A 22,443-nucleotide genomic window follows, 5' to 3' on the forward strand; every position below is an offset into this window, starting at 1 on the left:
TTCATCTTCTTCTTTTGTGAATCTGAGGTTAAAGACGCTGCATAGTTGGTTTATGTGACATGTTTTGTTTTAAAGATGGTGTTAAAGTATCTGCTGTTATAAAATCGATTGAAACAGAACTAGCTAGCATCTTCTCTGTTTTGAATCTGGAGGCAAAGAGAAGTAATATTGGTGATTTATATGTCACATTAAACATTGGTGATTTATGTGTCACATTAAACATTGGTGAATCTGAGGTTTGTGTGTCAAGAACTCATGATTGTGCATGTAGAATTGATTGAAACATAACTTATTAGCATTCTCGGTTTTAATTCTGAAGTCATAGAGAGGCGGCATTGGTGGTTTAAGTAGCATGGTTGTGGTTTAGATTCTTAATGAAAGAAACTTTTATATGACTAGCATGTATAAATATATCTGCTTTTGTGGAATGTTTTACAACAGAACTTGTATCTGCTTCAAGAGAACCCAACTCTCAAAGAAGCGAAGAGAGAAACATCAGAGGCAACATGTATCAAAGCTGAAACACAAAGAAGACAAAGAAGAAGCGTCTTCAGATGCTATGGAAGTGGAAGACAAAGCCAACGTTGATGGTCATGTCTCAGCACTGTCCACGCTAACCACTCCAGACACAAGACCTTTGTTCCACGGTCTGTTCATAGGGAGACTGGTCCAGATTTCTGGTACAAGACCAACAAATTGGGTCTGTTCTCCCATTCTTTACTGTTTTAAAAATACACCCAACCAAAACACAGCTTGTTTAGAAACAGAACCTAAAAATTTGGCACAAATTAATATTACATTAATCATTTTCCCATTCATGAATTGCACTTCTATTGTAATATGTATTAATGTTTTATTATGTTTTGTATGTTTGAAAATTAATTAAATGCAATATTTTCTATTTTTATAAATTCTTAAATGTTTACACATTTATACCACTTCTATTCTATTTAAAATTTATAAATTTCAAAAAACAATATTTTCAAAAATAAGAGACCCAAAATTATAATCTACCATTGGAGAAAAAAAATTTAACTAAGAGATTTTGGATTCTTATATTCAAAACAATACACAATTAATTCATAAAAAAATCAAACAGTGTTTAACATCCTCCTTATAATAAACCACCCATAATCTTGCCCTTAGATGTCTCACAAAGTCATATATAAACAGATCGATACATCAATACAGACAGAAATATATTCGTATCTAAGTTTGATTCACAAACCAGATCTCGAATAATTTTATGACTTTTTTAGTTGTATGAATAAATAAAATATATTCTCTGGCTTCACAGTAAATCTATTAGCCTCTCCCACGTACGTGGAAGCGAATCTCTCCGGCAGGCAAGCACAAATCAATATCACCCATCTCTCTATCCATCTATGGCTTGCGTACATCAATCACTTTCGCCTTTCACATGTTACAACTACCATTATATGTTTCATAGGTGCAATTGTGCATGCATATTTACGTCCAATATAAGTATATATGTGCATAATATATATATATATATATATGTATATATGTTTATACTTCACGTGATGGAGAGACGTGGAGTCGTGATGAACAAGATGGCCCTTTGGCTTGACCAACGGGTACGTAGTTTACTAATCAGTGAAAGGAGAGAGTAACTTCAGATGCTTCGATGGTGGAAAATAGAATATATTTTTACAAGAGTGTTCCTTTAGTTTTATTCATACGATCTAGTGGATTATTTGCACAGGATTGATCCAATTTTGAAGAATCTATCTTCTTTCTTTGTTTTAATAATATTTCTTGCTTTTCTAATTAGGTTTTCTAAGTGATGTAGATTTGAGGGAATCATCTATATATTATGATTTATGAACAAATTAATTAACCAACATAACAAATTTTTGCAGACATGTTATCGTGGGAATATTTTTTGTCAACCCATTTTTTAATTAAAAACGGCACCAGAATATTATTCCACATTTGGGTGAAACAAACCATTTTCGAACCCGGCATTTTGTTTTTGTTTTGACATACCTGTAAATATCACTAGAAAATGAAAGTTTACGATTTACATAAGATAAAACTTATGGTTTTTGAGACCTTGTCAAAAAAAAAAAAAAAAATACATGACAACATGTATTGATAAAATCAAAAACACTGAAAGTCATCTAAGCCAACAAGATAAATAAAAATTAAGTTTGAGATTATCGAACTTCGTACCTTGTGTTTGTGTGTGCAGTGAAACAAGGCATCTAGAAGGTTTATTTATTGTTCTAGGCGATTGCTTAAAAAAACTACTGTATATGTTTACTTGTATAGTTACGTAGACTAAAGTAGAAAATCAGTTTTGGTATTTGGATACTTTGTATTAGATTAAACATTAATATCTCGAATTTATTATCAAAAGGCAAATCGGTTGGAAAATCAAAATCGTATAGAGTATAAATGTATAATTTAATGAGCTGTTAACTAAAATTAGTCAATGTACGTGGTTAACAATATTGACTAACATGACCGATCACAAACTCTAAATACATAGGATTATATACTCGAATTCCAATATGTTTAGACAGAATATAATTAAGGAAATGGTGTATTTACGGTTAAAATAATTAAACATAATTTACAAACTTCTTGAGAGAAGAAAAAGAAAGATTAATTTTTTTTTATAGTATGCATTGATGTACGTACGTTAGAAATTTACGTATATTAGCCAATGTGCATATAGATATGCATGAACATGTTTAAATGGGTCCAAGGTTTTGAAAGTGCATGTTTTTACTTTACTTGCTGCCTAATAAAAATATCAAGGGAGAAAGATCCGTATGCAAGTTGACAATCCATCCACAATTCTCTTTCAAGTTGTCATGTCTCCTCCAACTCCATCAAAATATTCCCATAATCCCATTCCATGTATCGTCGCACAACTCAAATACTACTTAAACATGTGCTTAGCTTGAAAGTAAAACTGAACTTAACTTGATCAATTGAACTTGTCGTAATCTAGTTTTTTTCATGATTTTCTTAAGCAACATATATCATGCTGGTTTGGATGGAAGTGATAATGCTTATGCATCTATGACATTTGTTATTTGTATTGTAGTAGAAAATGACTGTGTATGCATCTAAATGATGTATGTGGCTATATTAATATATGATTAATCTTTAATTGAATATGTATATTAATTAGGGTAATTATCAGTTCAGCATATAAAATCAATTCTTTAGCAAAGAAAAAAAAAAGAGAGTTAAAAACAAATAGCCGACATATAATGGATGTTTAAAATCAGCATGACGATGATGTACAACGTAATGGCGTTGTCGACAAATAAATTTCGAAGTATTCAAAAGTTAAGAAAAATATATTAAAGTGAAAATTCTCAATTTTCGGATATTACAACGCATAAATAATGGATGAGTGAAAATATTACTTCAAAATATGTGTAATGAAAAAATGACATAATCCAAGAATAATATCGAATCCATATTTAGCTTTTGTTCCCACTATTGTAATTATTAATTCATTTCTATCCATCCTATGGTTTAATATATAGTTTATCCATTTAAAGATAGTCATAGTACAGGAGATCTGTAGGCTAATTATATAAAGAGATATATGTACACATTAATCTAAATATTTAGGGAGTTGACCAATGATAAACCAAAAACGAAAATTCCCATCCAAACTATGGGAAAAAAAAGAACCTGTGAACTTTTGTTGTGGAATATGAAAAAAAGTATAAATTTTACTGTTAGGGGGTAAAATCATTATCCAAACACCTTTAAAAAGACACATATACCCCTGACTTAGCGTAATAACAAATGGCCATGTGAAATTCATGGGCCCGAATAAAACACACAGCTTGGCCCGCTTTATATTCCATAATCCAAAATAATCAAATAATTATGTTTTTTTTTTTTTTTTTTGTCTATATCCCAAATAATGTATTTGATATTTCGACAAAATTATAAGACTATAAACCACAAAGAAGACCAGAGGTGTTTAGTATTTTCGTTGCACTGTTAAAACCTGCATGTGATGTGGCGTCTGGGAATTAAGCTTATTATCTTACCTACGGATGTATCATGAGTTTTTTCGTAAATTTGGGGTTATGATATATATGATTATGATACAATTTTATCGAATTTCAACCTTAATCCACTGTAACTAAATAAATAGTTTTTTTTCAAAATAAAATAAAATGATCGGAAATTTTATCACCCGACTAATCTCTTCATGATGAGTGTAACCGTCGAATAGCCCATCCACCAGATTTTCTAATGAACTCAAAGCATAACATCATTTCAATTAATATTTTTTAACTATAATAAATGTTTAGATCATATTTCGAATAAAAATACTCTAAAATACTACTAACTTGATATGACACAATTAGATTTTATATTTGTAAATCATATTTGATAGATTTTTAAATTTAGTGTTATTTAGCGGGAATTTCAAATACCTAATTAATTTCTACTGTCATTTACAACTAAAATGCTTTTACAATATTTCTATCTTGAATCATTTAAAATGAAATATCTTGAAAATTCATTAATTCAAAGTATATAATTTCTGACCCGAAGAGAGAATGGAACTAAAAGAAAGTTGATAATCTATATATATATATATTTTTTTTCATATAACTTAAGTGTATATCTAGAAGGAAAAAAAAACGTTAATAAAATATCTTTGAACCCGGTGCATGATCACAGCAAGGTAACGTATCATGGAGATTCCGTGACCCACTTTACCTTCAAATTCATTTTATAATAAAAATTGATAAATAAGAAATGACATTTGTGAAATATTTACATCTCTCTCTGTATCTTACTCTGTCAGTACTACTATAAATAAACTGTAAAACCACTCCAAGCTTCACAATTTAACAACAAACCAAAAAAAAAAAAGAATACAGTAGCTTCACAAAATTGTCACGCTTCTTCTTCATCTTCTTTATCCTTTCAACAATTCCAAGAAGATTAAAAAAAACAATGAGGCAGTTTCCAAGCATCAGAGGAAACATAGATGCGAAGATGTCGACAATGGTGGCATCTCAAACACGTCCTCCGTGGCGTACACCAGTTCCTTACCTATTCGGTGGTTTAGCCGCCATGCTTGGTCTCATCGCTTTTGCTCTCTTGTTGCTCGCTTGCTCTTACTGGAAGTTCACTCGCCAAACGGACGACGGGGAGAAACAGACCGAGTCCGGTGAGAAAGTGGTGGCTAAGGTTTTAGAGGAGAAGATTCTTGTGATCATGGCTGGACAAAACAACCCTACTTTCTTGGCTACTCCGGTCGCCGCCAATATTTGCGTGGACTGTGTTAATGCGATGAAGAAAGAAGGGCGAAATGGGGAATATACAGTAACAGAAGAAGACCACTGAGCTCTGTTCTCAAGAGAGTGTTTCTTTTTTCTTTTTGGTTTTTATTTTTTTTCCGTCCTCTGTTTTTTTTTTGTCGGTTCTTTTTGTTTTTTGGGGGAATTTAGTTTTTTTCCTCTGTTTTTATCGACCTTGAAAGTGTAAATCTTTACTAGAGTAGTAAAAGGGGTTTGGTTTCTCTGTATTTTTGTTGGTATATGAAAGTATTTTGCTATAAGGTTAATTCAAGTTATCATCTAGTCTGGTTTAGTCATTAACATTTTCAACTTAGTTTCAAGGGTATTATATGCATGCACCTAATCTGATAAACAAAATTCTATAGTTTATTATTTGCAAAAACTAATAAGTTTAACAACATTTTCGTTGCCAAGTGTGGATATCACTATAAGTTAGAGGAGCAAATTTTTGGTCGAGGCCATAGATTGATCATTACACTCTTCGAGCGAAGCTATTGAATATTGAAGACGTTTTAGTGGTAAGAAACTAAAAAAATATACTTGTTTCGTGATAGTAAAGCAGTAAATACATGTAATGTTGGTTTGAAGTTTATATTTTGGGAATAAAATAATTTTACAAGTGTTTTATAAAAAGGAAAATTTATTATATGATACCACACAAATATTTTTAAAAGTACACCTGCATAAGTAAACATATCCAGACGGACCACACATGCGTTTATAGTTTTACCATGTGTCAATTTTTTTGTAAAATAAGCTTTCAAAGTTAATTTGCGCTACATAACAAATTAGTTATCGTTCTAAATCAATTCTGTAAAAAAGTTGATTTTGAAGTCATGTGTTTAAGAATAGTACAAGAGCAAGTACGAAACGATCAATTTGTTTAATGTCTAGTACTATTATTTTTTCACTTTTATCGTTTTGCTCGTCAACTCAGAAGTATTAATTAATTCATGATGACTCGACTCCCATGGTTTTTGCCGTCAGCATGCGGTTGGCGGTGAAAAGGCACTTTGAGAAAAGAGAGACTATGACGCCATAATATGGACATGTGTCAGTACGTAGACGGAGTTAGTTTGGTTTCGAAGAGTTATGTTTGACTATGGAACAGTTGTAATGACTTTGGTCTATTTGCTGCAACCACCTGACCTTTCGCGGCGATACGACTCTGCTACAAGCCTGCAACCATCATATTTAATGTAACGCTCATTATAGAGACCTCATTTTTAATGATATGGTTATTTTTGAATTTTTTCTTTTTATCTTAACTCCAGTATTACAGTAAAAGGGCTTTATAGAACTAAAACCCATGGTCCCTAAAAGGCCCATTCAGCCCACTAGTGACCGACCTACCCACCGGCCATTTACTTTCGTCTCCACATTTAAGTTTCTGCTTGAAATTCTCGTGGTTACGTGGTCCATAACACACTTCTTTACAACTATTTAACTTTTTTTCTTCTTCTTCTTTCAACTTTTGTATTTTGTATATGAGTATGTATGACCAAACCTTTTCTGACAAATTTTGCTACGCATTATTCACTAATATAAAACACCTGTTGCCATATGTCTACGATCCAGAATCATGAATACAAGTGTTATCATCAAACCAAATAAAACCATAGTAACAATAGTTCATTTTATGCAAATTAGTCAGAACTATATTGCCAAGTATATATTTTTTTCACTCTCAAAATAAGTTACGTTGTTTGGCTAAGATTTCACCACGTGTCAAATTCTAATTCGATCTAAATGGATACCCCTGGATCCCACATGGATAGACTCATCATAGACACGCTCATGTGAAGCCATAGTAACACCAACCACAAAAGAGAGAGAGAGAGAGAGAGACTCACTGAACACACATAGGGAGAGAGATAGAGAGCTTAGAGAGAGAGAGAAAAATGGCGTCTAAGCTTTGTGATTCGTGCAAATCGGCGACGGCGGCTTTATACTGCCGACCAGACGCAGCGTTTCTATGCCTAAGCTGCGATTCCAAAGTCCACGCGGCTAACAAACTCGCGTCTCGTCACGCGCGCGTCTGGATGTGCGAAGTCTGCGAGCAAGCGCCAGCTCACGTCACGTGCAAAGCGGACGCGGCCGCGCTTTGCGTCACGTGCGACCGTGACATACACTCTGCTAATCCGTTGGCTCGCCGTCACGAACGCGTCCCCGTCACGCCGTTTTACGATTCCGTCTCCAGCGACGGTTCCGTCAAACATACCGCCGTTAATTTCCTCGACGACTGTTACTTCTCCGATCTAGGTGGTAACGGTAGCCGTGAAGAGGAGGAGGAAGAAGCTGCTTCGTGGCTGTTGCTTCCGAATCCGAAGACTACTACTACTACTACGACGGTTGCTGCTAAGGAGGTTCCGGGAGATAGTCCGGAGATGAACACGGGTCAGCAGTATCTGTTCTCGGATCCGGATCCGTATCTGGATCTGGATTACGGGAGTGTTGATCCGAAGGTGGAATCGTTGGAGCAGAACAGCTCCGGCACCGATGGTGTTGTTCCGGTGGAGAATCGTACGGTTAGTTTTTCGACGGTGAATGAGAATTGCTTTGAATTGGATTTTACCGGAGGATCTAAAGGCTTTGCTTATGGTGGTGGTTACAATTGCATCAGTCACAGTGTAAGCTTCTCCTTAATTTTTAATTAATTATTCTTTAATCACTCTGATTAGTTTAATAATAAAAACAAAAAAATGGTTAGATCTTTAGGGTTACGACTTTTTATGACTGTTAAATTATTAATTTATTTGGAGCTAATGATTGGGTGACCAAAATTTAGGGTTATAAACTGAGTAACATGTGTTAATTAATCTGTAATTATCCAATTATATCTTAATCAAATAGTTTTTGTCTATATTGTTAACTTAATCGGAACATGCATAGGCTAAGTATGTATGTAGGCAAAGTCAAAGAGTTGTTTTTGATACTTATGGTTGTTGCTGCAGGTCTCATCATCGTCGATGGAAGTGGGAGTGGTGCCAGATGGTGGATCCGTGGCTGATGTTTCGTATCCTTACGGTGGTTCTGCAACAAGTGGAGCTGATCCGGGGAGTCAGAGGGCTGTACCGTTGACGTCGGCTGAGAGAGAGGCGAGGGTGATGAGGTACAGAGAGAAGAGGAAGAACAGGAAGTTTGAGAAGACCATAAGGTATGCTTCACGTAAAGCGTACGCTGAGATGAGACCGAGGATCAAGGGGAGGTTTGCGAAGCGGACGGATACGAGTGAGAGCAACGATGCGGTTGCCCATGGAGGTATCTTTAGTGGGTTTGGACTTGTACCTACATTTTAGATATTGAGAGAGAAGGAGAGAGAGATGAGATGGTTGATGTTTGTTTTAGTAATAAGGTTTTAATTAACGAACGTTTATTTTAAACGAGTTGTTTGTTTTTTTTTTTTGAGATGATGAGTACTTTTTAGTTTGTTGTGGGAGAGAGGAGGAGAATTGAGTGGGTGGTGTTTATATGTAACTTGTTTTTGTATATATTATGTGATTTTGAATATGTTTTTGTGTATGTGATTGTGCATTTAGAACCAACCAAGTTGTTATAATATACAAGTTTAGTGTATGGCAAAAGAACAATTACATTATTGAAGTTAAGACCTCAAAAGAAAAGAAAACTTATACATCAAACGAAACAATCAGACTGAGACAAAATCTCATCAGACTAAATAGTTCAAAGTAAAATGAAGACAGACAATTATATAGATGATTCTGAAGTTAGTGCATGTTTTAGTAAGAGATAGAGGGAACGCTACTTGCCTTGCTAGCGGAGGAATCGCTATGAACTTCGTTTGGCTTTCGATTCTTTTCACTGGTTGATCCGCTCTGTTCTAAGGAAGTGGTGTGTGAATGTGTTGATGTGACCGGCTTCTTTGCAATGATATGGTCCAAGTCATTATCTACTGTGATCTTCCTTTGGTTAGGTACTTTGTCTGAGCTCTTGGCCTCTGAGTCACTGCGAATTGCGGTTGGCATTTGATTCTTTTCCCCGGGTAAACCACTTTGTTCCGAAGAAACGCTGCGTTCTGCTTCTGTAAACGCGGTTGGCTTTTGGTTCAAGCTGTCGTTGCTTCTAGCTTCGGTCGGCTTTTGGTTCAGGCTTTCATTGCTACTAGCTGCAATAGACTTTTTGTTTGAGCTTTCATCGTTTCTACCTGCAATAGGCTTTTGGTTTGAGCTTTCATCGCTTCTGGCAATTGGTTTCTGGTTTGAGGTTTCATTGCTTCTAGCTGCAACTGGCTTCTGGTTCAGGCTTTCACTGTCAGTGTTGCGGTCCATATCCCTGTGTACTGCAGTATGGTCTTGATTGGTTTCTTTGGCTGAGTTCTTGTGGTCTGAGTCATTTCTAACAGCTAACTCTCCTTGATTTGCTTCCTGAGATGAGGTGGAACCATTGTTAGCAGTCTTGCTCTCCAAGAAACGTACAACTACACATGTGATATTGTCTGCACTCCCTCTCCGTATTGCTTCGCCCACAAGTTTCTTGGAAGACTCTTCCGGATCTTCAACCTCTTTCACCACTGCAACTGCTTCCTGCAAATACCATCGATATCTCAGTCATTGAGACTGATGTGAAACTTATCGTAACAGTTATTACGTTCGTCCTAAGAACTCAAATTCACAAACCTCATTGGAGAAAACATCCCATAGTCCATCACTTGCAAGGATCAGAAACTCAAGAGAATCATCAATCTTCTCTTCCTGAAGTTGTTGAAGACATGACCTTAATCAAACACAAGTACATGTATGTGGTAGATAGAGTTCATATGCAAGAGAAGTTTATTTCTATATACCTGAATCTCTGGATCAGCAACAACATACTGTTTCAGTAATCTATCACCAAAAGCGCGAGAAACCGCAAGAACTCCTCCAACTCTCCAAGTCCCTATTCATTATGAAGAGATATTAGGACTATGCACAAAATGTGGAAAATAATATAACAGTTTCTTGTTACCTGCCCACATCACAAAACCACCAGCATTCTCAATCCGTTCACGCTCATCACTTTGGTCAGGTTTATGGTCTCTTGACACAGCAAAAGCTACAAGAGCACATGAATCACATTGTTCAAAGAAAAAAATATTTACATGATAACAAGAGTTATTGGAACATATTATCAAGAGAGGTACAGAGTAATCATTTTATACCATTTCCACCTCGACATATAACGGCTCTGGAATCGCCAACATTTGCAACAAGTAAACGATCACCAACGAGAATAGCTGTGGAGGCAGTTGAACCAGCATCTCTAGTTTGACTATTTTCTGACTTGAGAAGTTCAGAGTCTGTATGAGTATAAGCATCAGCTGGAAAAAAAAACACAAAGCAAATACAACACAAATTAAGAACAGACAGATCAAAAAATAATAAGTCATTATGCACCAAGAGAACTTGGAAGTAAACCTATTGCAGATTTGGTATCAGAGATGAACTTAGGATGAGTAATAAGATTGCTGAAAAGATGACGCTTCACATACTCAGCTGCTCTGGCTCCACCATGGCCTGCAAGAACATTAAGAAAAGTTAAACCTTTAACATAAGAAAAGTAATGAAGAAACAGATCCTAATGTATAAGTTCTTATTGAGAAGAGGGGACAAGAATACCATCAAAGACTCCAAATAGACCAACGATTTCGCCATCGATACCATCGATCCTCGTCTCAAAAAAGTCTTCCATAGATGATCTCTTCCCAGCTGAGCTTGCATATCCATAGCTGAATTTTCCATTCTGACTGCAGTTAAATAAACTCATGTTAAGTAAACTTCGCAAATGTAAAAAACACAAGTATCTTCAAACAAGAAACAGAGTTCTACATGGCTTTTCATTCAAGTAACCTCGACTCAAGGCCAAACTAACCACAAGCTTTAAAACTCCGAAAGAAAACAAATATAAAATCATGTCGCTAGCTGCCAGAAGAGATAAGTTTGAATCGAAACACAAAGAATCAAAGCAAACTTAACCTGAGACCGCCTCCGCTTGCAGGAGCTTCAACAACCCGCATTTGATTCGAATACGATAACGCCAAGTCCATATATCCCATTTTTATTTGCAGGGATCTCAAATACTACTCTTCAAATACAGTAGTACTAATCTAGAATTTAAAGAATAGACGAGAGTTTTAGAAAATAAGGAGAAAAATCAAAGGAAACCTGAGGAAGAAGAATTGGAGAGAAGAAAAAGGGGTAGAAGATTGAGAGATTTGTCCATGGGTGGTGGAAGAGAAATAGCCTAAGAAACCAAAAAAGGAAACAGAAAGCAGTGAGCGGTGTTACGTGTTCCGGAAGCAACGGTGTTTAGCATTTCCCGGAGACAAGTGTTCTTGCTAATTATAGAAAGCGTTTATGGACTTTCAGAAGTCAAAAAACTCGGATATTTTATTTTAATGAATATTTGGACAAATCTATGTTCATTTTTGTTTCTTTTGTTTTGTTTCTTTTTAAATAGTTTTACGAGTTTATTTTATTTTCCATGACCATTTTGTTGTTTCTCATAATATGAAAATTGAGAAATAACAATGATACACTCAAAACCAACCATTATTATATTATACAACTAGGGTATACTTATAAAAGTTGGTACGACTTGAACGAATAAGTTGACAAAAAAGTCCAAAGGATAGATGAGCTTAAGATTCTCATTCACGTTTTTTTTAGCTTTTTCATCCACACACGGGTAAATGTATACTTTCGCTACGCGATAATCGGAGAGGACTAGCTCCGGGCCGCCGAGCGTTTACGGAAGCTCCATGACTAGCATCACTTGATTTCTTGAAATTAACCATACCTTCGAAAACACTCATACCTTCTTCTCTGCTATGTCTTCGAAGGCATGATTGATTTCAAAAAAATCAAAAATCAAATGATGAGTCAGTGACACAATGCAGGGGCGGTTGGGATGTGTTTAGAGGAGGAAAAATGTCAAAAAAAATCATAACTTTCAAATTTGGGACGTTTAAATCATGAACTTTAAGAATGTCATTTAAATGTTGAAGTTTTTGTTGATTTTAAAATTAAATAGATAACTTTCGTTTAGACATGCCGTTAAATCAATTAACGGAAAATTTAACGGGGTTAAGTTTTCAGTTAGGATTACTGTTACTTTATAAAACAACATCGTTTTAGTTATAAAAATTTTGCAGAACAAGAAGTCGAACCGCTCACCTTTGAATTATCAGCACAATACCATACCATTTGAGCTAACATATTTTCTTGAGATATTTCAAACATACGTGTTAGTAACGGTGCAAAACGGATGCCCAGAAAAATCTCTAAAGCAAAAGAAGAAAGAAAAATAACCCATATTTTAAATACAAATATAGAACAAACCCCTTCTCTCTTAAATCGCCCATGGATTCTTCCAATCCAACAACATTCAGCCAAACTTTTAAACATCCATAATTTAGCTCATGCGCCGAGAAGATCAAAATCAAGGGAGGGTGTTAATTGGGCATCAAAGACATACCCTTATGGGGAAAGAGAAGCAAATGTGAAAACGATGAATCACAAATTGACACATCATATTTAGGATCTTGGATCTGTACCATATGTATCTTCTTCTCTCAACAAGATTGAGAAGATGACGATGAATCTGGGCATCTTTTTAATTTGGGCATCCGTTTTTTAACAATATAATTGTTTATTTTTGTGATGTTATCAAAAGGTTTCATTAGCTCAGTGGTAGGGTAGTTCTGGGTTTAAGTTAGAGGTGACCTGTTCGAATCTGTACGATGTATAAATTTTACATCGACGATGTTTTAAAACTTAACAGTTTAACAATAACTCTAACGGAAGACATAACCTCAGTCAAATTTTCCGTTAATTGATTTAACGGCATGTCTAAAATGGTCTGATCAAAAAAAGTTATCTATTTAATTTTAAAGTCAACAAAAATTTCAGCATTTAAATGACATTCTGAAAGTTCATGATTTAAACATACCAAATTTAAAAGTTGGGGATTTTTTTAACATTTTTCCCGTTTCAGAGGTTGACATAACCAAAAAAGACAAGAAGAGACGAATGCAGAAATATATTTAGTATGGGGCACTAGTGTAACTAATAATTAAATTAGAGGGCAATTAACTAAATTTTACACTATATATTGAAGAAAAAAAAATAGAGTGGGACAAATGCCACACCCAAGCTCTACTTGCGCTCTACCTGCATCCGCCACTCGAGGCTACTGACACCTCCTAATGTACTAAAGAATAGAAAAGAGAATAATCGTAAATACATGAGGAAGATAATTTTTTTGGTTCTTTAAGATGAGCAATTCTAAAGCTGTTTGATACTAAAATGCCTAAAAATATATGATACCAAGATACAATTAGCATATACTATTCGGAAAAACATATAATCAAAACTATAGAAGTCAAATTAATCATTTATAGTATAGAAAAATGCAACTCACATCTTACCGTAATAAAAAGACATTACAAGTAAAAAAAACCTCTAAAACATCATATATTATGAAACAGACAAAGTATAACTCAAGGTGGCTCAACGTTCGACTCTTCCAACCCGCTAGCCGAGAAGACACCCATTCAAGCACCTCTCTCTCCATATATTTTGCACAACAATAAAACATTCTTCCTCTTTAGTCATCCCATATCCTACGATAGGTAAGGGCATGGCCTCCATGTTGTGGATTGGATACACCATAAATTTCCTAAAATCGTTTGGCATAAATTGAAGATTTAGTTAGTTGCTAAATATATAATATTGTATTTTTGGAATCTCAGTTAATTCCTTAACTTACCTCCTTAAGTTTCCTAAGACCTTCATCTATATCAATTGTTATACCTACAAGACCTTTGTCCATCTTCTTGGCAATATCCTCACCAGTTGCATTTTATACTTCAATAAACCTTCAATAGCATACGCTTTACCAACTCACTCTACAATATATATATAAACCATGATAATTATGTTTAAACTTAAATTAACATTGGTATGTAAAACAAACGAACAAACATATATATATATATATATGTATATATATATTAAGAACATATATCAATAGATGTTTACCTTCTTCTTTCCATTATTTTTTTTGATTCCCTAGAGAAATATATGGTACATTGCTTTCCTCAAAGAACCAACATCCATATCCTCTCTTTTCAACTTCTTAGCGTCACCCTCACCTGGTTTCAGTTTCACCTTTTCAACAAAATCATCTATATCCAAAATCTTGTGTTGAGCAATGAATCATCTATTTGATGCATGTTGTAGGTATACTCTAGTATTTTTCCAAAAACAAGAGCCCTACAAATAGATGCATTTGAAAACAAAATTTAGTCTTATCAATTTAAACCAAATAAATTATATTTGAATTCACTATTGAAGTTCAAATACAACAACCAAAACACTCAAACTAATTTGGCATATCTAAGTATGCACAAAAGTTTAAACTTAATATTGATACCTTTTTAGTTGTGTGATAATTTTACTAAAGCTTTGTGTGAGTGACTCCCTGATAAGATATCTACCATCATCCCAAAATCCTAATAAAAATTGTAGAAAAGAATGATATATAAATGGGAAAGTTAAAAAAAACAAACTAGAATTATTAAGTAAAATACTTTTTTTTACATGTAATGAAAGTTCATCAATTGTTATTGCAACTGATGTTAAATTATAACTTTTGTATCAGTTAAAAATAAGTAATTCAAATTAATATCATTTAAATTTTGATGCAAACTAATTGATGCAATTAACCATTTTATTTGTAGTGTGGTGACTTTAGTTATCTATGACATAAGTTCATAATTATGTTCTTCTATATTTATGGTTTGTGTATTATATTAATGAATACCACAAAGAAACTTCGGCCACACGAGTTAGAGATACTTAAGTGAAATTGGTATTTGTCTCAAGCTTATGAGTGTTGTAACATTCATTTGAAATTTAAAGTCTTGTCACATTGTTAATGCATATATATCGTAAATGCAAAGATTGATGATGTTAGTATATGAAGACTACTTTAACTTGAACTAAGATACCAATAAAAGAAACTCTTTCCAGAATAAATAATTATGATTTAAATAAAACTCTCTATTAAAACAAGATAATGTCTCCATTAACCAAGAAAACAGGACAAAGTCAATTAAGTTAAATCCATGAAAACAAGACAAGAGTACAAAAACCTAATATGACCTGTACACCAAAATATATTCCTTACAAGGCCAAATTACTTAACCAAACCATCAAGATAGACTATTAGACATGTTTTGTACAAAGATGTTTTTTTTTAACAAGTGTAAATCCATAGGCAACAATGATTATAACATGTCTAATAAAACTCAAGGTGGCTCCATGTGGTAACTTCAAAGTGTAGATTCACTAAAACATTTTTACATAATCCATGCTAAGTTTCAATACTTAATCATATATTGATCAAATATTAAGCATATGAAAATTGAATTGTTTTACTTGCATATTCTCATAAGCACAAATATACCAACAAGACATTTCGTTTCCAACAAACTTATGATGTCATCAAGAATTGCAAGGTTTTGTATTAAAGTCTCCTTTCACTCTAAACATGTTTGTCTGAGATTATATTACATATATCAATATAATAATTATTCATATTTTTAAATATAGTTTTTGAAATAGGCAATACAACACAAAATAAATAATTAGGTTCGGATCAGAGACAAAAAAAAATCTATATTATAAGCATTTATGCAATTACATTTTTCCGAAGTCATTTTCAAGTCATTTCTTACGAATGTAATAGATAGGTTTTATGAGGGAAACAATTGTCAAACTTTATTTTTCTGCTCCACCACCTTTTTACACTCAGCTTTTTTATTTTTATCGTCATGTTTTGACTATGCTATTGACAAAGACTTTCGCTTGACAACATTTTAAATATTCATGTTGTATATGAATTCCAATTTATGTAGAACTCTTGCCTAGCAATCATTTGCATTCAAATATAACATAATTATTAATTTGTATTATATTAAGGGAATTTGGTAGAAGTAATCTAAAGAAAACTTTAATTAACTGAGTAATCATTCTAACCATCACTCTATGATATTCTTTGTATTTTCTATAATAATGATAGTTTTGCCAGAGTACATTATGAACAGCCAACACATTATTTACTTTTCATTTATATATGCACACATATATTCTCATTTCCCCCTTCTCATTTATCTTTTTTCCTTATTTTTCTCATTTTCTTATTCATGTCTCATTTATCCATTTATAATTTACAAAAAAAATCTATTTTCACAAATTATTTCGATTTCACAATATTACTTAAAATAGACATTTTCTTATATGTTTTATTTGATTTTTTAATCGAACAATTTTAACTCAATATGTAATTAAACTAATGTAATTATTTCTACTATATAGAATACAACAACATTCTATTCCATTTCTTTAGCTTCCTCGTTTGTTTTCATTTCTCGACTCATCCATTTCTTATTTTCTCCCTCTCAGCTAACTTTCAGCGGCGGGGAATTGATTGTGATTCAGGGTGTGCACGGTGTGCGGCTGAGGAGAAATAGATAAACCATGCTATTTTTGTGTATCTCTCGACCAGACAGGTTTGGACTTTAGCCCATGTACCGGTGGGGCCAAATTCCTTTCCGACGGAGTCAGTGTTTGCCAATGTAGATCACTTTCTGGGTGCTAACAACCCGGGTTCCCAGGTAGCAACTTTCTCTTGGCTCATGTGATATATTTGAAAAGCAAGAAATGCTTGAGTTTTCGAAAATTAGGATGAATGGCCTAACGAGGTTGTCCGGTAAGCGGAAGATGAGGCAAGGACCTGACAATAGGCTCAGGAGGAGGTTGAGGATGAGGGTCTCCAATCGGCTCACACCGGTCTTACCCCTTGAAGCAGGGGGAGCACAATTTCTCTTCCACTGGTTTATACAGGGTTATCGGTGTTTCGTCGATGGATTTTGGAAAGCGTCTGATGATTTTGCAGGTGCAGGAGGATTTTGTACTTCTTTCCATGGTTCGTCATCAACTATGGGCACCACCAATTACCGGTGTAGTCTCTCTCCGTTACATGCAGAAGTAGAAGGCTTCATTTGGGCCATGCGGTGCATGATTGGACATGATTACCGAGACGTGAAGTTCTTCACGGACAACTAAGATTTGGTTAAGATGATGTCTTCTTCTCAAGAATGGCTTGCCTTCTCGACATACCAAGACGACATCAATATGGACAAGGCAGAGTTTTCTTCCTTTTCTTTATCTCATGTTCCTCGAACAACAAATGTTAATGCGGATTCCTTGGCACGCAATGCGCGCACAGCTCCACAACATGTTCTGTTTGTAAACAATTTCCCTTCTAACTGGCTCAAATGAGCTGATCTTTCGTTGAAAAAAAAAAGACATCACAATGTTAACAATATGTTCTTTTTCATCATATGGTAATAAAATATAATTTTTTATATATAATAGTTAAGTGAAATAGGATAATAAAAAGCTAAATTTACAATGGAGAGACTTATATGCATCGTCCAATAGAAAGAAGTCTAATGTGCTTTCTGACATTTCATTGAAAACATACAATACCAAAAAAGAAAAAATAGAGTAACTAAAATGTAAGAAAGGAAAAAAAACCTAACAAATTCAACACACTGAATCATAATTCAACATGTAGTATTAACGCAACCAACAAACACGACAACCCTGAAATAAAAATAAAACATGGTTCCAATATATTTAGTTATAGAGATTAGGAAAAACATACATAAAAACTCTACTGAATAAATAAATCTGTCAAACATTCTCACATAATTTGTTTCCTTAGATAAATTTGGCTCTTTTCTTCCAACAACATCATCACATATATATAGTAGGAAATTACCTCATAACAAAGTTTTTTTTTTGGTAGGGGACAGGGAGAAAACCTCCCAATGTATTATTCGAAATCAAAATTATACAAGAACTTGTCGTGGATAGCGGAAGCCCAGCTCATCCTCCTTAAAAATCAACTGAACCTCAGGTGGAACAGAATCCAAGAAAAGAAAACCCAAAGGTAACAAAAAGCCTGGTTAGCCAAACCATTGGCGAGACGATTGGCTTTCCGGTAAATATGAGTAACATAGACTGACCAGTCCTTCTGCATAAAGCCATAGCACAAGCTTACCAGGAATGACAAGGGACGAGTATCACCAATGTATAAGCCGTAATAGACACTCCACCACCAATGTATAAGTCGTAATAGACACCCCATAGCTCCGCCATAGGTGCCGAACACCGACCAATTTTCAAAAGAAAACCTCCACACCATTGATCATCACCATTCCTTAACACACCCCCAGCCGTTGCAAGACCAGGATTTCCTCTTGATGCACCATCCGCATTAAGCTTCATCCAACCAGAACTCGGGCTCCTCCAGCAAATCATATGTTCTACCTGAGGTCGTGTAGTAACCATGTCCTCTTTGTTAGAATTCACAGCTGTCATTTCCGTAGCTAAATCCTTGATGAAACTCACTCGATCGCTGCATTTACCACTTACCCCAAAGACATTTCCACATCTCCATTTCCAACCCCACCAAACTGCAACTGCAAACAATGTAGGCCAAGGGACTCCATCAAGAGTTACACCGTGTGAGAGATTAGCATAGACCCATTCCAGCAGATGCCCCTGAAAGAAAGTTTGATGCATACATACCGGAACCAACCTCTCCTATACACCAAACATTGCCGGGGAATCTCACAAAATATGTAGACTAGTCTCCATCCCACCCTTACAAACTGTACATACAGCCGACTCACACAAGTGTCTCCTATGCCTTTCCACATTCATCATAATGGCTTGATTCCCAACAAGCCAGAGAAAAAATCTTATCCGTTTTGGCACTTTCACTCTCCAAACCTTGTTAAAGAACTCTGTCATATTCGGATTCGGGGACATATCTCGTGTTAACAAAGCATATGCTGATTTTATAGAGAAACTCCCATCCATAGTATCACCCCACAAAATCCGATCCTCATTACTTGTGTTGGTAACAAGAACAAACGCTGCCAACTCCAACCTCGTACCCGATGAAACATAAGGTAAAATCTTATCGAGGTCCCACCCTACGCCAACTTTCCACAAGTCACAAGCTTTCTCATGAACCGCATTTGCGAGTAAGTCCCTTGTCACTGACTCCACTAGCGGTGAATGTGACAACCATCTGTCAGTCCAGAACTTGACTCGTTTACCATCGCCCAACACCCAACTCTGACCCTTACACACCACTTTCCGTAGTACTGTACCGATGCTTCTCCATGTGGAGAACCAGTTTGACTTCACCTTAAGCCAGTCCTGATTATTCACCTCCCCTACCTTATACTTGCTTCTTAAGACTCGCGCCCAGAGGCTTGTTTATCATGTAGAATCCTCCACCCAACTTTAGCGATTAGTGCTTTATTCATGTCCTTCGAGGCCCTGATACCTAAACCCCCATCCCCTTTAGGCATACACACTTTCTTCCAAGCAACCAAATGTTTCTTTCTTCGTTCTCCCGTACCGCCCCATAGGAAAGTGCGAGATACTTTATCAAGATTAGCCAAAGTGGCTTTAGGGAGCATGATCGTACTCATTGAATGAACCCGAATGGAAGATAGCACCGTTTTGGTAAGCGTCAAATGCCCATCCAAACTCAGAGTATGACTTTCTCGCCCTGCCAGTCTCGACGAGACCCTCTCTAACACTTCTCCAAAGGTCTCCTTGTCCAACCGCTTCTGCAGGAGAGACATTCCCAAATACTTCCCCAGGTCTTTAGTGCTCTTAATCCCACTCTCTTCACTAATATGCTTTCGCAGCTCTCTTGACACATATTTAGAGAAGAAGATTTTTGACTTCTCCAAACTAACTTTTTGTCCAGAAGCACCGCAAAACTGCTCCAACACACTGCATAGAACCCGAAATTGAACTACCGACGTTTCAGCAAACAGAATCAAGTCGTCAGCGAAACAAATATGTGAAAGTTGTGGACCTCCTCGTGAAAGAGTAATTGGTTTCCATCGTTTATTCACCACCGTCCTATCAATCAGATGACATAATCTCTCCATACACAAGACAGACAGAAAAGGTGACAATGGGTCTCCTTGTCTCAGACCTCGCAGAGGTTTAAACGGTTCTGTGTTCTCTCCATTCCAGAGTAGATTCATTGTTGGACCCAAAACACTAGTCATGATCCAACGAATCTAAACCTCAGACAAACCCGCAACAGCAAGAGTATCCTCCAAGAAGTCCCAATGGATCCTATCATAAGCTTTTTTCAGGTCTAACATTAGAAGCATCCACCCCTTTCTCCCCTTCTTCCGCTTCATTGAGTGCACTGCTTCTTGTACCACAACAATATTATCCGTGCTTAGTCTTCCAGGAATGAAACTTGCCTGCGCAGGGCTGATATGTTACGGTTTTGACTCACTTTGACCCTGTTTATTTGATAGTTTTGTAGTTGTTTGAGTCCTTTTCAGGTTATAATAAGAGGCTAGGAAGCTAAAAGCAAGGATTGGAACAGCAGGAGCAATCAGAGCAGAAAGGAGTTGAATTGAAGCAGAAAAGCTGATTTTAGACCCAGGAGCACATGCTCCCGATTTCCGAGCACATGCTCCCAACTCTACGGATTCATGACGACACGTGGCAAGCATCTAGGCGCCGATTCCCTGCCTAATTCCCCTTATTTTAGGCGATCCTTTGTGAGAGAAAGAGGGAGGAGATCGATTTTTAATAGGGAGATTTGATTTGGATTCTTTCTTTATTTTTCTCTACTTGTATGCTATTTAACCTAGGGTTTTTAGGAGAGAAAATATACTTTTCTTTTTGGTTTTTGAGCGACGTTTTGTGAGGGAGAGGAAGAGCGGCCACCTTGTGAAGCATACTCTGAACCCTTTTTATTTTTATGTCATTGAATTTCTCATCTTTTGCTATGATTCATTTCTCTATGTCTGAGTAGTTTTATTTGCTAGATTAGGGGGTTTCAAGGGGGTTTCATGGGTTAGCAACAGAACACAAATAGGGCTTTATATAATCGATTGTCTTCACTATTGTTAGTCTTAATGCTTAGGTTGATTTGATCACCCAATCTATGATTTTAGGTTTATCTATTCATCAAAAGTGTAATAGGTTGCTAGAAAAGACATTAGTGGGCAAATTATCCTAGACCTGCGAAAGTTGATGTGTAGGTGATTTGTGAACTTATCATTCCTGTTCTTTAATGCTTGTCTGCGATTCTGGGCTCAAACGACAGTTTAGGGTTTATGGACCGCCGAGCATGTGCTCCGGATGTCTGAGCACGTGCTCCGCGTTTCCGCACAGAATCGATCAGATAGAGTTATTGATGCCACGACAGTGGATCAGTTTATATTTATGTTTGAGTTCTAGACTGGTACTTAATCTATGCCCTGAATAGTTGTTTAGTTGCTATCTCTGAAATTCCCGAGAATTATCTCTGATCTAGTGTTTTGCTTATTGCCTTTTTATACCGTTTTAATCGCGTTACTGTTACCAAACAAACCCAACTTTGAATTGTCTTAGCTTGAAATTGAACCAATAGAACCATAGAGTAAAACTTGGTCTTCGTGGGATTCGACCCCTAAGTACTACTTATTTGCTGTGCACTTGCAGTAGGAAAATAGGGTTTAAAACTCTGTGTTATCAAGTTTTTGGCGCCGTTGCCGGGGACCAAAATTTTACCTTTGGTTTTCGGCGAAATTACTAGACTAAGACCTTAATGATTTGTCTTTCTGTTTCTCCTTTGCGTGTGTTTCAGGTGCATGTCAAGAAGATCTACAAGAAGAAACAACACCGAAGAACTAGTTGCTTTGTCAGCCGCAGAGCTCTCTTTGGCAGAAAGAACAAACCGCAAGAACAGAAAGTTTCAATCCGTCAACATGGGTGACAACAGAAACAATGAGGATATGGCTGCCGAGTTGCAGAAACTTCGACAACAGTTGGGGCAGTTGCTCCGTGCTCAACACGAAAGAGCCGCGCCGCCGCAACCGTCCATTGGGGACAAGGACAACCCGCATGTGTTCTACACCAACCGAGCGGCGATTGTTCCTCCCGCCATCCCGAGACAAGATTTTGAGATCAAGCCACAAATGATCTCTCTAGTGAAGCAGCACCTATTTCACGGTCTC

General features: G+C 35.8%; 2 protein-coding genes and 1 pseudogene across 3 annotated transcripts; 2 read left to right on the forward strand and 1 right to left on the reverse strand.

Annotated features, from left to right (window-relative positions):
• The first annotated feature begins 4,852 nt into the window (after positions 1-4,852).
• On the forward strand, positions 4,853-5,589 carry LOC104736516 (protein GLUTAMINE DUMPER 5 pseudogene; annotated as a pseudogene). Its single transcript, XR_015577610.1, has one exon. The product of XR_015577610.1 is annotated as a protein GLUTAMINE DUMPER 5 pseudogene (transcript).
• A 1,142-nt stretch (positions 5,590-6,731) lies between these two features.
• On the forward strand, positions 6,732-8,840 carry LOC104736517 (zinc finger protein CONSTANS-LIKE 4). Its single transcript, XM_010456520.3, has 2 exons — positions 6,732-7,948; positions 8,273-8,840. The coding sequence occupies exons 1-2, from the start codon at positions 7,220-7,222 to the stop codon at positions 8,615-8,617; spliced, it is 1,074 nt and encodes a 357-aa protein (XP_010454822.1). The 5' UTR covers positions 6,732-7,219; the 3' UTR covers positions 8,618-8,840.
• LOC104736518 (putative protein phosphatase 2C 71) lies at positions 8,831-11,537 on the reverse strand. Its single transcript, XM_010456521.2, has 8 exons — positions 11,291-11,537; positions 10,934-11,061; positions 10,733-10,831; positions 10,477-10,635; positions 10,284-10,370; positions 10,123-10,214; positions 9,956-10,030; positions 8,831-9,862 (listed from the first exon to the last, which is right to left on the reverse strand). Exons 1-8 carry the CDS (start codon positions 11,368-11,370, stop codon positions 9,059-9,061), a joined length of 1,524 nt encoding a protein of 507 aa, XP_010454823.1. The 5' UTR covers positions 11,371-11,537; the 3' UTR covers positions 8,831-9,058.
• Positions 11,538-22,443: the final 10,906 nt, after the last annotated feature.

This window comes from Camelina sativa, chromosome 13 (assembly GCF_030686135.1).
Source record: "Camelina sativa cultivar CO46 ecotype springtype chromosome 13, ASM3068613v1".
NCBI classification, from domain to species: Eukaryota; Viridiplantae; Streptophyta; class Magnoliopsida; order Brassicales; family Brassicaceae; genus Camelina; species Camelina sativa.

Excerpts from the sequence above, each read along its gene's own strand:
- LOC104736518 (XM_010456521.2), bottom strand. The coding sequence starts at position 11,370 with ATGGGATATATGGACTTGGCGTTATCGTATTCGAATCAAATGCGGGTT. Across the intron at positions 10,832-10,933 it reads TCTATTTGGAGTCTTTGATG|GCCATGGTGGAGCCAGAGCA; the intron begins GTATTCTTGTCC and ends ATGTTCTTGCAG. Across the intron at positions 10,031-10,122 it reads TTGCTGATCCAGAGATTCAG|GAAGAGAAGATTGATGATTC; the intron begins GTATATAGAAAT and ends CAACAACTTCAG.
- LOC104736517 (XM_010456520.3), top strand. The coding sequence starts at position 7,220 with ATGGCGTCTAAGCTTTGTGATTCGTGCAAATCGGCGACGGCGGCTTTA. Across the intron at positions 7,949-8,272 it reads ACAATTGCATCAGTCACAGT|GTCTCATCATCGTCGATGGA; the intron begins GTAAGCTTCTCC and ends TTGTTGCTGCAG.